Source organism: Epinephelus moara, chromosome 18 (genome assembly GCF_006386435.1).
Source record: "Epinephelus moara isolate mb chromosome 18, YSFRI_EMoa_1.0, whole genome shotgun sequence".
NCBI lineage: Eukaryota > Metazoa > Chordata > Actinopteri > Perciformes > Serranidae > Epinephelus > Epinephelus moara.
Genome location: NC_065523.1, coordinates 15,352,072 through 15,367,689, shown reverse-complemented (window position 1 = coordinate 15,367,689; position 15,618 = coordinate 15,352,072). Strand labels below are relative to the sequence as shown.

The 15,618-nt window shown below is 40.2% G+C and overlaps 1 protein-coding gene across 1 annotated transcript; it reads left to right on the top strand.

Moving 5' to 3' along the window:
* The first annotated feature begins 2,075 nt into the window (after positions 1-2,075).
* On the top strand, positions 2,076-12,473 carry nmt1a (N-myristoyltransferase 1a). The gene is made up of 12 exons (XM_050069141.1): positions 2,076-2,229; positions 4,705-4,810; positions 5,516-5,660; positions 5,776-5,894; positions 6,511-6,602; positions 6,792-6,908; positions 8,195-8,365; positions 8,465-8,573; positions 9,148-9,318; positions 9,442-9,606; positions 9,697-9,834; positions 11,595-12,473. Exons 1-12 carry the CDS (start codon positions 2,126-2,128, stop codon positions 11,613-11,615), a joined length of 1,458 nt encoding a protein of 485 aa, XP_049925098.1. The 5' UTR covers positions 2,076-2,125; the 3' UTR covers positions 11,616-12,473.
* Positions 12,474-15,618: the final 3,145 nt, after the last annotated feature.

Genomic DNA, 15,618 nt, shown 5'->3' with positions numbered 1-15,618 from the left:
CATTGCTGTGTGAGCCTTTTTTGTTGTTTTTGCATATCAAGAGACAGACAGAATATCTTTATGTGTGTTTGTGAAGAGGGGTGCAGGAACCACTCCATGGTTGAGTGCTACAGACAGGTAAGGATGTCAGCAAGCACTACGAGAGGTACACATTGTTGGTTTTAATATTTTTGTGGGTTTGATCACAAGAAAAATGAAGAATATTGCCTTCTTAGAAAGTGGAAATACTGCTTTTTATAACATATATGCAAATGTTCGGTAGTGGAATGTAACTAAGCACATTTACTCAAGTTCAAGTACTTGTTCTTTACTTGAGTATTTCCATTTTCTACATCTTTATACTTCCACACCACTACATCTCAGGTATTTTTTTTTACTTACTATTTGTGTGACAGCTGTAGTTACTTTTCAGATTACAAATTTTAATGCAACACACACAATAGCACAGCAGTGATATTAATCCAACAAAAGTCATGTAATAGTAAAACACTGACAGGGAATGTTTTACTGTCCAGTGACGACTTTTAGTTTTGATACTTAAAGTACATTTTGCTGAAAATACTTAGATACCTTTACTTCAGTAAGGTTTGAATGCAGGACTTTTACTTGCAGCATTTTCACAATGTTGTATTCGTACTTTTACTTAGTAAAATACCTGAATACCTCTTCCATTACTGCACATTTCACTATTAATACCAGCATTCAGTCTACATTACACAGCATGCATATCAGCGCCTATTGTGCTTCCTGTCAGATGCTTCCGTTCTTAAATTTCCTTTGGGCCAAATCCAGATCATATGGCTCCGATCATGCTTGTGTATGAGTGTGAGAGTAGAAGAGATTAAATCCACCAAATCACAAACTGTTTAATTAGGGTTGTGAGGAATTCACACTAATACCACACTGTGAAAACTACAAGTAAAGGTCCTGCATTCAAAACCTTACTCACTTATTGTGCAGTAAAATGTTTCCTGTCAGTGTTTTACTATTATATATGATGTTTTCCTCCTCCTTTATGTACTGTTGGGTAGTTTAATCTACAGCAATGCACCATATTCTAGGAGATCGTGTTTGTAGCATGGCTGTCCTGTGAGAACAACATATCTTTAAAAGGTTAACTTTTCATGGTGTTAGAAAAATGGCTCTGTTTTAAGCTTTGTGACGATGCATTTTCCAGCTGATCCAAAAGGGTTTTTAAATAAAGAATGGAGGTTTTTCTGAAATAATAAAGGAACATCCTTCAGTTTATCAGAAAAATTCAAAATCAACACATCTGGAGATACACATTTTTTACTGGACAGGAAGGTTATGAATAATTTAATCTGTCAGATAAGTCAAAAAGTATAATATTTGCCTCTGAGATGAAGTGGATTAAATGTATGAAGTAGTATAAAATGGAAATACTCAAGTACAAGTGGAGAAGGAAGTATTCAGATCCTTTACTTACTGTAAGTAATTAAGTACCAACGCCACAGTGTAAAAATACTCCATTACAAGTAAAAGTCATGCATTTAAAATGTTACTCAAGTAAAAAGGCATATATGCATGGTGTATAACCTTGACTAATTTCTAGTGTTAATAGCAAAATGTGCAGTGGGGTAAGAAGTATTCAAATCTTTTACAAATTTTACACTTTAATTACACTTTGCACTAATGTGTTCATCACTTTAATGTTGCGGCTGGTAAGGCTGGAGCTACTTTTAATGACTTTACTGCCAGGTAGCTTCATTTATAACAATACATCAGAATTTTTTTGTTGATTATATTTTGTATTAATAATCTGAATATATGAAAATATATAAAATATACAAAGTAACAAAGTAGCTTTCAAATGTATGTAATGGGGTGAAAAGTACTATATTAGCCTTTGGAAATACTCAAGTAAAGTTAAAGTACCTCAAATTGTACTTAAGTACAGTGTTGAGTAAATGTACTTTATTACATTTTACCACTAGCAATTAGACACCAGGGCTTCCAAAGCAGGAGCATGTGTCTGTTATAAGCTCTTAATGACATACAGCCAGTAGAAGACAACAGTGAAGACATCATCGCTCTGAGCCAATAGCATCACAGGAGGTTTAAAGCCGTCGAGGGCACGCGGTGGCTCCTCACTTCCTGGTTGAAGATGGCGGATGAGAATGAGACAGCACCGATGCCGGAGAAAGAAGATGTAGAAGACCACGGACACTGCAGCGACTGTGAAAATGAAGAGCACCACTCTGAAGATGGGTAAGAAGGCAGGCTTGGCGGCAAAGCGGTGCAAAATATGTCACGCTGCTGCACACTTTGTCAAAGCGAGAGCAAACTAAAGCCTCGGCGAGCTGTCGGGATAGACAGCCATCGGTGGGGGTTGTCCCGTCCACTTGCCTTTATCCGATTGGTTAAGAACGCCACTTAGCTGCCAGTTCTGTGATGTGATTGGCTTCGGGTGCGTTCTGTTCCTCATGTGGGCGGGCTTTAGCTTCGCTTTCCTTAATAGCAAGGCGTAGTATGGGGGTAGAAAACCCAAAGTATGCTTGAAAGCCAGGTCTTATAAAACACTGCATTTACTGTCACTTGTACAACTTACAGAAACAGTCCAATCTTTTTTGTTAACTTGACAGTGTGATGTTTTATTCTAACATTTTATAAACATATATTATTGGCTGCCTAACTGATGCAATTCATGGCAACCCCAGTTGACATTTAGCAAGTTAGCTTGAATGCTAACATAGCTGTCAAACCGCTATTGTCTGTAAGTGGATCTCGGTGTGGACAAATCAAAAGTAAAACAAGTAAAACCTGCATATTGACACACATGCAACTTGTTAATATCGCGTGTCCGGGCTGGGTTTGTTAACAGGGGAGTCAACAAGGCTTTTAATGCCCTCTTTAATCTCAGAAATATGAACGATCCTAAATCAGTCCAGCTCTGAAAATAGGCTTTGATGGAAATCCTGCTTTGCTCGGCATTGGCTTCTGTTAATGTTTACCAAGCGGTGACACACATGCAAGGAGCATTGGCTTGCGAAGATAAAGGCGTGTCCCGCTCACTCTAAATGCGTTTTCTGCTTTTGGGAGCAAATGGGAAGAGACAGTGCTGTTATGTAGTGGTTCACAACCTTTTAACGTGGCTTGTGACCTCCTCAAAGAAATCAGAGTCTACATGTGACCCCTCATCACAAGGTCTGGCTTTAGTGTGGTGATTGGAGGCAGTTTGACCACACAGTGAATTTTCCTTCTCAGATTATTTATGTGAAGGATTCTGGGAGATCCGAAGGAGGTGAAAACATCTGTATTTCACCAAGAAAAAAAAGCAAATTGTGTAACAGGCATGTATATTTTTCCACCCGACCCACCACTGCCACAGCGGGAAAGTGATGATCCTATTTATTAATGAAAGGGAAGCAAATGGGAGCTTCACTTTTGCTCTTTCCAGCAACACATGCAACTCCCCTGCACCCGTGCACACACACAAACAAAGCATGGTTCTGGCTGGTAGCTGGTCCACTCTGTTGACATGGAAGCGTGTGGAACAAACTATTGTATGTTTTGTTGTCCATTGTCCCAGTCACTCCCTGACCTCTTGGACATACATATGTACACACACACATATACTATACAGTCTTCTTCCAGAGGTCATGTGATGCACCATCTGTGCTGGTGTTACAAATACATGCCGGTGCGTGGCCTCTCTCCTCTCTTGGACACTAATGAGATTATCCTCTGTAAGTATGCGGTCTCTCTCCAGCCAGAAGATGGGATAGCTGGGTGGGGGTGTGTGGCTCCTTAGGTTTGAAGTGATCAGAAAATGGGGGTTTGGGACATACTGTCTGTCATTGTGTGGTGATTTATACTGTCTTGTATCAGCACAAATAGTCCACATGATTCAGTTACTCTACCGTATGTGTCCTGCCAGTTTCTTGAGGCTTCATGATGGGATTTGTTGTTGCTGTTAGACCTGTGTAGTTGTTTACAGTGACTTTGTTTCACTACTGAAATATATCTATGTTGTGATAGAAACTAGATATTGTCCTAGTGTTTGGATACCAACCTATCATGTTGTTTTTTGTTTGTTTGTTTTGTAAAGCCTGCATAACAGTAATGTGAAGTAATTTTCAGAACATACTAGTCTGTTATTTACATTTACCCACTTATTAATTATATCCACATTACTGATAATAATTTTTGAGAATTCCCATTGTGTCAGTATTTTGTGAAAGCACCAATAGTCAACCCTACGATATAGTAGAAACATTGATAATGAGGTATTTAGTCAAAAATATTGTAATTTATTTTTATTTTTTTTAGTCCATATCACCCAGTGCTAAGTAGAAGTGAGAATAACTTTAATTTTTTAGGGCTTTATAAATCAGTATTCATGTATGTGGAGCTGAATCAATAAGTCATTGCAGACCTACATGCACGGTTGGGTCACTAAACTATTGATTTACCTGGGGGGTTTAGATACGCTGCATTTAACTTTATTTTCAAGAGAGATGTCTTTCAGTGGGATAGTATGATACATGTTTTAAATTAATTAAGTTTTATAGTAAGATTGAGGCTAATAAGATAGGTGTATTTATAATATGTAATACAAAAGTGTGTATAATGCAACTTTAATCATCCCACTGTGTGGTTTTAAAATAGTACATTTAGACTGGGGTGTGGCTTTCCTCTGGGATATTAGACTAATACAGATGCCTTCTGTTTCTGTCCCCTCAGTGACAGAGGTCTGGGAGATGACACTGGCGCCAAGAAGAAGAAAAAGAAGCAGAAAAAGAAGAAGAAATCTGGTGCCACAGAAGCAGCTCAGGACCCCCTTGCCAAGGCATGACATTGTCCCTCTGTTTTCTTAAGTAACAGGTTTTGAATTAAATCATCAGATCGGCTACAATTCAAAAGGAAACAAAAATAGTATAGTTGAGGTGTGATTTAAGTTTTAAGATTTAAATTTGGAGTTACAGTTCTACTACAAGGTGGTGCTCAAGGGTGTTAAAACCACCCAGAATTCGTGATCCAGGTTCCTGTTGTTAACTGTAGCATGTAGAAATTTACACACATACTGCTCACAGTGAAGCACTCTGCTGATTAGACACTGCATGCTTACATCCACACCATTAAAGGTGTACTTTACAGGATTGTCAGTTACTGTTAGCCAGCAAAAGTGAAAGTAAAAGCCAACCCTAGATTCTCTCTCCTTTGGCGTTTCGCCTCGCTATTTTTGTGTTTGTATCTCTTGAATGCCTGGTTGACTTGCTACCTTTTTTATAAACCCCCACCTCACCTTAACACACACCCATAAACATCCCGACCACAAAATGTAAGAAAAAAATAAGGCAGTACAGACAAAGGGCAGTCTCTGCAGGAAAATACACAGCCACACATTTTTAATGGGCCCAAAGTGATGATTGAGAGGGATTACTGATCTACCTTGACCCTCACAACTCTTACCAAATAAAATAGAAAATAATCTTTTATTTGGATGTACCGACTCTTTCAACACTGCTGATTTCTGTCTGTGTTTTCCAAACAGGTGAATTCGTTGCCAGCTGATAAGCTACAGGAGATCCAAAAGGCCATCGAGCTGTTCTCTGTAGGCCAAGGCCCTGCCAAAACCATGGAGGAGGCAACTCGTCGGAGTTACCAGTTCTGGGACACGCAGCCTGTGCCCAAGCTAGGTATGACTTTTGTCAGAGCTGTCAGTTCTGCTCAAAGAAAACCCACAAACAAGTGAATGTCACGTATTGTGGGTTTTCCGTGCTCCGTGTCAGAAACTGTTTTGTTTTACCACAGGGGAGACTGTGACATCACATGGCTCCATTGAACCTGACAAAGACAACATTCGCGAGGAGCCCTACAGCCTCCCGCAGGGCTTCAGCTGGGACACCCTCGACTTGGGGAATCCTGGCGTGGTAAGAGAGTGTATAAACGGAAGCGCTGTTGTTGTCGTCGTCATCTCTTCAGTTTATGATTGCTGATGACGAATTATTGAAGTCATGAAGTGACAGTGCAGCTGAACTCTAATGCTGAGATCTACAAACCTGCTTGACTGTGAAAACTGTAGTCCAAAAGTAAACAAAGGTGTAGCTGTTGTACACGAAAACAAAACCTATTGGTTAATTTTCTCAGATGTCAGCACGACTCTTAACACCAAGATGTTAAGAGACCAGAATTTGCAGTCATATTTTTCATTTATAATGTTGAATATTAAGTGTACAAGTACAGCATGTGTGTGATTTATGATATGGATTGTCAGAAAAAGTAATTTCCCAGAATTGATGCAGAACATGTTGGGACTGGAAGATTACAATTATGTTTCATGAATTTGTAATGGTCACATAGACACATTAAGACTATAGATCATGATATATGTACTTAAAGATTTATTATATGGTAAATGTCATTTAAATAATTTAACTTTCCAATTCAGTCTGTTCTCAAGTCCTGTGTGTTTCTTCCTACATTCCTCTGCTGTGTTTGTAAAGGCCGTGACTTATTGTCTATTTCTGTCATTTTCTGTAACACCAGCTCAAGGAGCTTTACACCCTTCTCAACGAGAATTACGTCGAAGATGATGACAACATGTTCCGATTTGACTACTCCCCCGAGTTCCTGCTCTGGTACTTTTTTATTTTTAAACTGCTATTCTTCTAGTTTACACCTGGCAGGGATGTAACGTTTAATTGCTACATATTGTGTAGTAAATCTGAACAGTTAATACTTTCTTGTTATAACGCACTGGGATAAACTTTTTAAAAATATTAATACAGATGATGGCAATGCAGTAATGTGACTTATTTTATTCTCAGGGCCCTGCGGCCTCCTGGCTGGTTGCCCCAGTGGCATTGTGGGGTGAGGGTTAACTCCAACCAGAAGCTGGTCGGCTTCATCAGTGCCATTCCTGCTACCATACGTATCTACGACATGTAAGTGAATGCAACAGTGCAGTGTAAAAAAAGAGTGGACTCACTTGGTTACTTCACATGCTACATGAAATCTACTGTTCTGTTTAGTTATCACTTTCAATTCCACATTACGTACACTAAGTGACCACTTTATTAGTCTACTGATGCCTGTAAAAGAGGTGTTAAATTATGTATTCAGCTTTGAGGTTGGTTGTTAGTCATGATGTTGTACTGGACTGCGTGATATTCTGAATAGGCTTCCGTGGTATCAAGGTATTACAGTATACTGGGGTATTTAGGAATCCCAAAGGTATGATTTTTAGCACGGTCAAATATACAGATGCTCCTCTTTTTGTTAAACTGATATGCAGATGCTGTATTGAGACGATATATTTTAGTGCACAGCACATGCTACCAGAGGTCTGTCTCTACAGGTGGAACAGGCAGCTAAGCTGAAAAAGGTGGTGACTGTGAGTGGTGAGGATACTGTTACATGAGAAAGAAATGCCTCTGCCCCTGTTACGGAGTATTGCCACATTAAACTTTATCCTCAGATGACTTCTTCCAACTACAGAAAGCTGTTTGTTCGCCACATGATCTTATTCAGCACATTATCTCCACTCAGCCCACTGACTGTTGCAGAAAGTATCATCTGGTCCCTCAGCAAGAAGGGTGCCTCCTGTTTATTCATTATTCTATTGGCCATAACTATTTAAGCCCAGCAATACTTGTCTAAGTAGACTAATTGCATACTAGAAACACAGCATTGTAGGCTAGCAATTTTCAGGCCAAAAACCCCTTAGCTGAAAGAGACAAAGCAGGGACCCCTTAATACACATAGGAAATTGAGTTGCATATTCAACTGGGCTCACAGTAACATGTATGGTAAACTAAAGTGCAATGCATAAATGTAGCCCTTTTATGGAGCACAATACTAGGCTATTAAAATAATTGACAGATACTTAAATTTGGAAGGCACCATTATCTGTCCTAAGAGAGATGTCTTGATGGGATGCACAGAGCTTGTCTATCCTCGGGCAGATGGAAGTTGTCAGGCAGTGGGCCATATCTGCCCCAGACTTCAGTCTTGGCCTGTATTTGCTTTTCAGATAGGTGAGGGAGGGAAATCCACTTTCACGAAGAGAAGTTGTCGCAAAAGGCAAAATGTGCTTCATTGCTTTTGCTGTCAGCTGTGGGAAGCCTTGCCTATCAGTGTTGTGTGCCGTAATTTAGGCTGTAATCACATTAATGCCTTCTTTAAACTGACTGTCTTGCTGACATAATTGATTATTTTTCTTGATGTTTAGAGAAAAGAAAATGGTTGAGATCAATTTCCTCTGCGTCCACAAGAAGCTTCGCTCCAAACGAGTGGCTCCGGTTCTGATCAGAGAAATCACCAGACGGGTCAACCTGCAGGGTATCTTTCAGGCTGTTTACACTGCTGGTGTGGTACTGCCCAAACCCGTGGGCACATGCAGGTGGGTCTGACAGATAGTTCTCTATATAGAGTGTGCACACATCCTTCTCCTTCTGTTACTGTGTCAGCGAGTACTTAAAAATCCAAAGTCTTTGCACAGGTACTGGCATCGCTCTTTGAACCCACGCAAACTAATCGAGGTGAAGTTCTCCCACCTGAGCAGGAACATGACTATGCAGCGCACCATGAAGTTGTACCGTCTGCCTGAGGTGAGTGAAAACACACGTCTGACCAGGGGTGTTCAAACTGTTTTGAATGGGGGCCAGCTGCTTCTTGCATCATATGGGTTATAAAGAAAAGATGACACAGATGCAACTGTTTCATCCTTAAGTGAAAAAGTATTCAACTTTCCACTGCTCCTGAAAGAGGCAGCTTTTGCTTTTGACTTTAAGCGTCTTTCCTGTGGCCTCGTCTGCTACCTAGTAGGAAATATTAGGTGTTGGGTAATTGTTTGTTTGCTTGATTACCATCTGTTTATTAAAACACATTAGTTCTGCCTGTGTACTTCCTACTTGGTGCATGTTCACAAACTGTATGATTGTCCCGCCATGGTGACGATGAATGGGGGAAAAAAAACACAAAGTGATCTTGCTTGATTAACCAGTATTGTGTTATTCATATAGTGTATTTTTTAAGACAAGCCGAGGGCTGTTTAAAATTGGTCCGCGGGCCACAGTTGGCCCCTGGGCTGGAATTTGGATATGACTGTATTTGACAAACACAAATAGACTCCATTGCCCTGTCACATGTTTATCCTTCTCCATCTTGTTTTCTCTCCTTCAGGCTCCTAAGACTTCAGGTCTGCGGCCGATGACCAAGAAGGATGTGCCAGTGGTGCATCGCCTCCTCCGTGAGTACCTGAGCCAGTTCAACCTGGTGCCCGCCATGAACCAGGAAGAGGTAGAACACTGGCTGCTGCCCCGAGAGAATATTATCGATACTTACCTGGTGGAGGTAAAACATTTTCCAGATTTTTTTTTTACCTGAGACATTGAAAAATAATTCTGTCTTAAAACCATCCTTCTAGTGTATTTTACACTGAGAGGCTTTATAAAAATGTGTGTTGTTCTTTGACAGAATGATGGCAAGGTAACGGATTTCCTGAGTTTCTACACACTGCCCTCTACCATTATGAACCACCCTGTGCACCGCAGTCTTAAAGCAGCATACTCCTTCTACAACGTGCACACCACCACCCCCTTGCTCGACCTGATGTCTGATGCCCTCATCCTGGCCAAATCGGTGTGTTCCTCCTTCAATTTATGTGTGTGCTCTGAAATGTTAACTCTCAGGGAACTGAGTTTTTATTTGTCTTTCAATCTCATTTTTCAGAAAGGGTTTGACGTCTTCAATGCACTGGATCTAATGGAAAACAAGACTTTCTTGGAGAAGCTTAAGTTCGGCATCGGCGATGGAAATCTACAGTATTATCTGTACAATTGGAAATGTCCCAGCATGGGTTCAGAAAAGGTAAATCTTCTGTGATGGCTTCTGTATCATAACCTCAGGGTATCTGCAGGTTTTGAAAAGGAAATGCACAGAATTTAGTTTCCTCAGATAAAGGCCTTAGAAGGTGTTAAAGTCTTCAATTTAACATAGAAAAGTCTCAGATGTTTTCTCTAATCTGCTGCAGGCGGTAAGGTTGTAATGTTAGTTACAAACTGATGTCATATCAGGTTTGGAGATGTATTCACACACCAAAGTGTGACCGTTGCAACAGTGGATTGTGTGCGCAGGAGGCTGTTTTAAACCCTTTCTGTGGAGTTTCAGTCTGCACGGTCAGACCTGCAGCAAGTTAGGAAGCTCATTGTGTCATAAAGGGCAAGTGTCAAATTTAGCAATGACTTGAATGAAGATTAATCAGTTAATTATGTTTCATTGATTAAACCATCCATCCATTTTCTTCAGCTTATCTGCATCCAAGTCTTTGTAATTTTATTATTTCTATCTAGAGCTTCTTGATAAGTCAATTAATCAATTAGTTTATTGACAGAAAATTTATTTTCGAGGAAAAACATTTGCCAGTTTCATGCATCTTAATTGTGAGAATATGACACTTTTCTTTGTCATACACGATAATAAACTAAATAGAGAGAGAAAACAAACCATTTGAAGACATCGCCTTGGGCTCTAAGAAACTACACCGGGCATTGTTATTGACAAAATGCTAAATCAGTTAATCAAGAAAATAACGGGCAGATTAATCAATAATGAAAATAACTGTTAGTTGTAGCCTTAATTCTGTCATTAGGAATTGTTGTTATACACCGATCAGCCACAGCATTAAAACCAGGTGAAGTGATGGACAATTAATCAGGTCTTATTATAATGGGTCCTGGCAGTCATGTGGATGCCGCTTGACATGTCACGCCCAACCAAACACTGTTACAGAGCAAGTACACCGCCTCATGACAATGACACTCCCCAGCAGGACAATGCACCCTTCCACATCATGAAAACTGCTCAGGAACAGCCAGAGAAATGTGACAAAGAACTGAAGGCGTTGATTTGGCCTTCAAGTTCCCAAATTCCCAATCCGATTGAGACAAGCATCCGTGGGATGTGCTGTGACCCCAGAGGTCCTGTGTCCATGCCTCAGCAGCTCAAATCCGATCCATGGTAGGGTCTGTAACCTGTGGAGGCATAGACACGTGTCCTGTGGTGTCTGACACCAGGATATGGGGTGTGGGTTGCGACGTTGGGCACCGGCACGTCCCACGGATGCTCGATTGGATGGGATGTGGTGAATTACGAGGCCAGTTCGACACCTTGAGCTCTTTGTCACATTCCTCTGGCCATTCCTTTTTGTGGTGTGGCATCACACATTGTCCTGCTGGGGGCAGGACAACGTGCCATCAGGGAGTGCCGTCACCATGAGGGAGTGTACTTGGTCTGCAATGGTGTTTGGGTGGGTTGTGCATGTCAAGTGGCATCCACATGAATGCTAGGACTTTTTTATTCACCTTACCTCAGTCAGTGGTTTTAATGTTGTGGCTCATCTGTGTGTACTGTTGGGAAAACTGAAAGATTTTGACAAAATGATACATAATTCTAGGCCCTATTGTCCCCACTGGTTTTCCATTATACTCTCAGCCTTTGGCCAATTTGAAAGAAGTATTAATTTACATTTTATGTTAAAAAGGTCTTGAAACATCTTGCAGATAGCCTGTAATCTAAGGTTTCCCAAACTGCTTTTCTAATAACCACTTTGTTCTTTCCTTCTCTCTCAGGTTGGGTTGGTACTGCAGTGACATCCCTTTACGCCATAATCAAGTGACACCAATAGGCAAGGAGATGGCACCATCGCACTGACCACCTGACAGATGGACTGATGACTTCCTGCTTCAGGAAAGGAAAACCCACCGCCCATTTTTATTTTTTGACCTTTTGAACTTTGACCTGCACTACCGCTGCCAGGCAGGGAGGCAGGGAGAGTCTTCCTGCTCTTCCTCCTCCCTCAATCACATGGACCTTAAGCCATTGTTACCATCCCAAACAACTGTATTTCATCTGAGAGCTGTCTTGATTGTACCAAACACACATACACACAAGAACAGTTTGCACAGATTACTGTAAATCAAACACTCACTGTCGGCATACCTACGAAACGTACAGTACATGTAAATAATCTCAAACTGACTGCGGATCATGCCCTAACACATACAGACTAGAACCTACTGTTTTGTTTTATTCCTAAATGTTGGAGGCGCTTTTTGCAATTAAAATAAATCTGTCATCCTTAAGTTTTAGAGATAAAAAAAAATCAAAATGATCAAAAAATATTTTAAAGAGGAAAAGGCTCAAAAGGGTGAGGTAATAAATACCAAAAGTGGACACCAGATAAGGGCTTCTGTTAAGATTTCTCTTGTCAAGCTTGACCCTGTGTCTTTTTTTTTTCTTTAAACCTTTAAAGATGTTTATGCCTTTTGGAGTTTTCCTCATCTGTATTAACTTTTCATGACCATCTTTCGTAGCTTACTGCACTAACAGAAGAAGCACCAAAACACAGACTAATTACAAAGCTGTTGGTGGTGGTGGGGGATATCAGTATCCACACAGATGTTGAAGGCATTCTGATGGGGTTTACTCAATACACATTTCAGCAGGGATCAGATTTGTATTGACTCCTCTTGATTTAACTGTGCTCCGGTTTCAGTGTCTCTCAGGCTTTGACATGTGTCCCCAAAAAGTCTGCAAGAGTTTAGGTTGAAATCGAAAGTGCTTGAAGGTGGTTTTGAGCTCATTGTGCAGACTTTGTTAAGGGAATTACACAGAAAGTACTAAACGTATTCATAAATTTTAATGTAATAAAACACAAAAATGCACCCACAGAACTGAAGGATATGGCGACATGTTTAAATGCACACATCACAAACTGTTTAGCTTCACAGGGAAATGATCATGGTCTGTTTTTGTGTCATGTGACACAGCTTTATCAAGAAACTGAAACAAAATAATGTCATTAGCCTACGTAATTTGAAGTATGAGCACTGCAGATAGCATTTCTCCTTAATACAGCATTTAGAGCTCCACACTGATCATGCAGGTGACATCAGTTAAAAGTCTGTTTCGATGCAGAGTGGATGTGGAACCTGGGTCCGTGAACAGCAGTCTGGACTTCCAGGACATTGTGCAGAGTGGGTGGTAATGACGACTGGGGAAATGCCCCACTTAAAGTGTTTCTTATGTAACATGTTGGCTCTATTTGCAAACAGATCTAAAAGAATAATGGGTCTCATGGTGTTATGATGCAGGAAAAGAATGAAGATGCAGGTGATTTTTTTTTTTTTTTTTTGAGCAAAAAAATAAAATCTAGAAGTTGCTGTGAGGTTTTTGTAAGATTTTTGTCAAGGTCCACATTGACGCAAAATAACAATATGAAATTAAATGTTGCAGTAAGCTGCTGGCAAAAAACACAAACCAAAAAAAAAAAAACACAAACAAAACACTAGAATTATTATTATGCCTCTGTGCACCAGTCAAGTTGCAGTTTCAGTTTACATGTTCTCGTCTGTGACACGAGTTATGGTGTGTTTTTGCCCAAACATTATGATGTCACACTGAAATTGGCCTTTGGCCAGTGACCTTGACGTTTGACCTTCGACCACAATGAATCAGTTCATTGTTGAGTCCAAGTGGACAATTGTGCCAAATTTAAGGAAATTCCATTACAGTGTTCTTGAGATATCCTGTTCATGAGAATGAGACAGATGAGGTCACAGTGACTCTGACCATCAGTTCATCCCTCATCAAAGTGGATGTTTGTACCAAATCTGAAGAAATTTCAAGGTATTCTGGAGATACCCTGTTCACAAGAATGAGACAGATAAGGTCACAGTGACCTTGACCTTTGACCTTCAACCACCAAATTCTATTCAGTTGATTGTTGAGTCCAAGTGGATGTTTATGACAAATCTGAGGAAATTCCCTTAAAGCATTCTTGAGGTATTGCGTTTACGAGGATGAGATGGACATACTCGAGATGGAAGTCACAGTGGCCTTGACTTTTGACCACCAAATCAGTGGTCTAATCAGTCCATCATTCAGTCAAAGTGGACAGTTGAACCAAATTTGAGAAAATTCCCCTCAAGGTGTTGGGATTGATGGATGGACAACAGGAAAACATAAAACTTCCAGCCATGGCTATCACTGGTACGAAGACAGAAAAATCTTGCGTTGAGGTCTGCACGTTAGCTTTTTCTATAGATTTTAAATGGATCTCATGGTCTTCCTCAGTGGATGTTGTTTCCTCTGAAGAAAGCTATGAAAAAAGCTAGTAAGTGGACGTTAAACTTTTAGGGGTCGAAGGCACTCTGATTTCTCCCTCTTTGTCTTCTATCTGCAGATTGCGAATTCCATCCACTTCTCAGGATGTCAGAGACTGGACTCTATGTCATACAGAAACATGTCACCTCTCTCTGTTCAACCATTAAAATTAGTGGAAATGGGAGACTGAAGCTGGATCTAACAGTGGATGGTATTTCTGCTGAGGAAAGCTCTGGAAAAGCTTGTGACCAAGGTCAGGAATAGTTACCCATGCTAACTGCAGCAAAATTCTCTTCTAATGGCATGGGACAAGTGATACCTTGTGCTTTTGGTTCAACTAACAGTCTTTTTGAGCATGTATACATGCTATGATAGACTTAGCTGATAACATGAAGATTATCGGCTAAGTGTATCACTACACATACATGGAATTTGACTCCACTTTACTACTACTACATAATTCCAGTAATATTACAGATAGAAATAGGCATACAGCTAAAAACACCAGAAACAAAGACAACAAAGCCAAACAAAGATAGCTAGAAGTTAACATATACCTTTATGTGCTTACAAGAAGGTAAAAAAAATAGATGCAACTAAATATATGGATGAAAAAGATTAAAAGTAACAACTATGACCAACTACGCACAATGTCTATAATCAAATGTTTCTGTAAATTGTAAACAAATACATACAGTATAGAACCAAAGATATTCTTCTGTTGTTTGTACTGTGGCCAAGGAGGCCATTTTGCTTCAAAGTGTCTAACAAAAGGAGTCAGTCAGCCAAAGGGCATTGGTCAGCCTTACTGTCCACTCTAAAACGCCCTCTCATCCCCTGTTACTTGCTCAGCTGTGATTAATAGAGCCATCCCACTGACTCTGGAGCTGTTGCACATTTCTTGGACTCTTCCTTGGCTGTGCAGCTGGGCATTCCCTGGGAGCCTTTGTCAGAGCCCATCGACACCAGAGCCCTCTATGTTTACCTCCTGTGCTTCATCATGCATTGAGCTGCTCCAGTTCACCTCGGCATAACAGGTTACCATCATGAAACTTCGTCATTCCACCGATGCATTTATCCTCACAACCAGTGATCTTGGGACCTTGCCTCTAGACACATAACCCACATGCTGTCAGGGGAACAGGCCCCATCTTGCATTAGAGTCAACAGGCAGGACTTTTGGAAACATCCATATAGTTGGTATTCTATATGTTCTTTTCTTTTTATAAAACTAATGAGACTTTTTGTGTGTGTGTGTGTGATTAAATTTTTATTTAATTTCTTCGCAAGATATCAACAACAAATCATGTCTGCATCGCATCTACATGTGTCCATATGTTTCACAAATTATTCACTCCCCTCCCTGGCTGGCCCAGGGTGACCTGCATGAATAAATAAATAAATAAATATGATCATCAATCAATCAATCAATCAATCAATCAATCAATCAATCAATCAATCAATCAATCAATCAATCAATCAATCAAT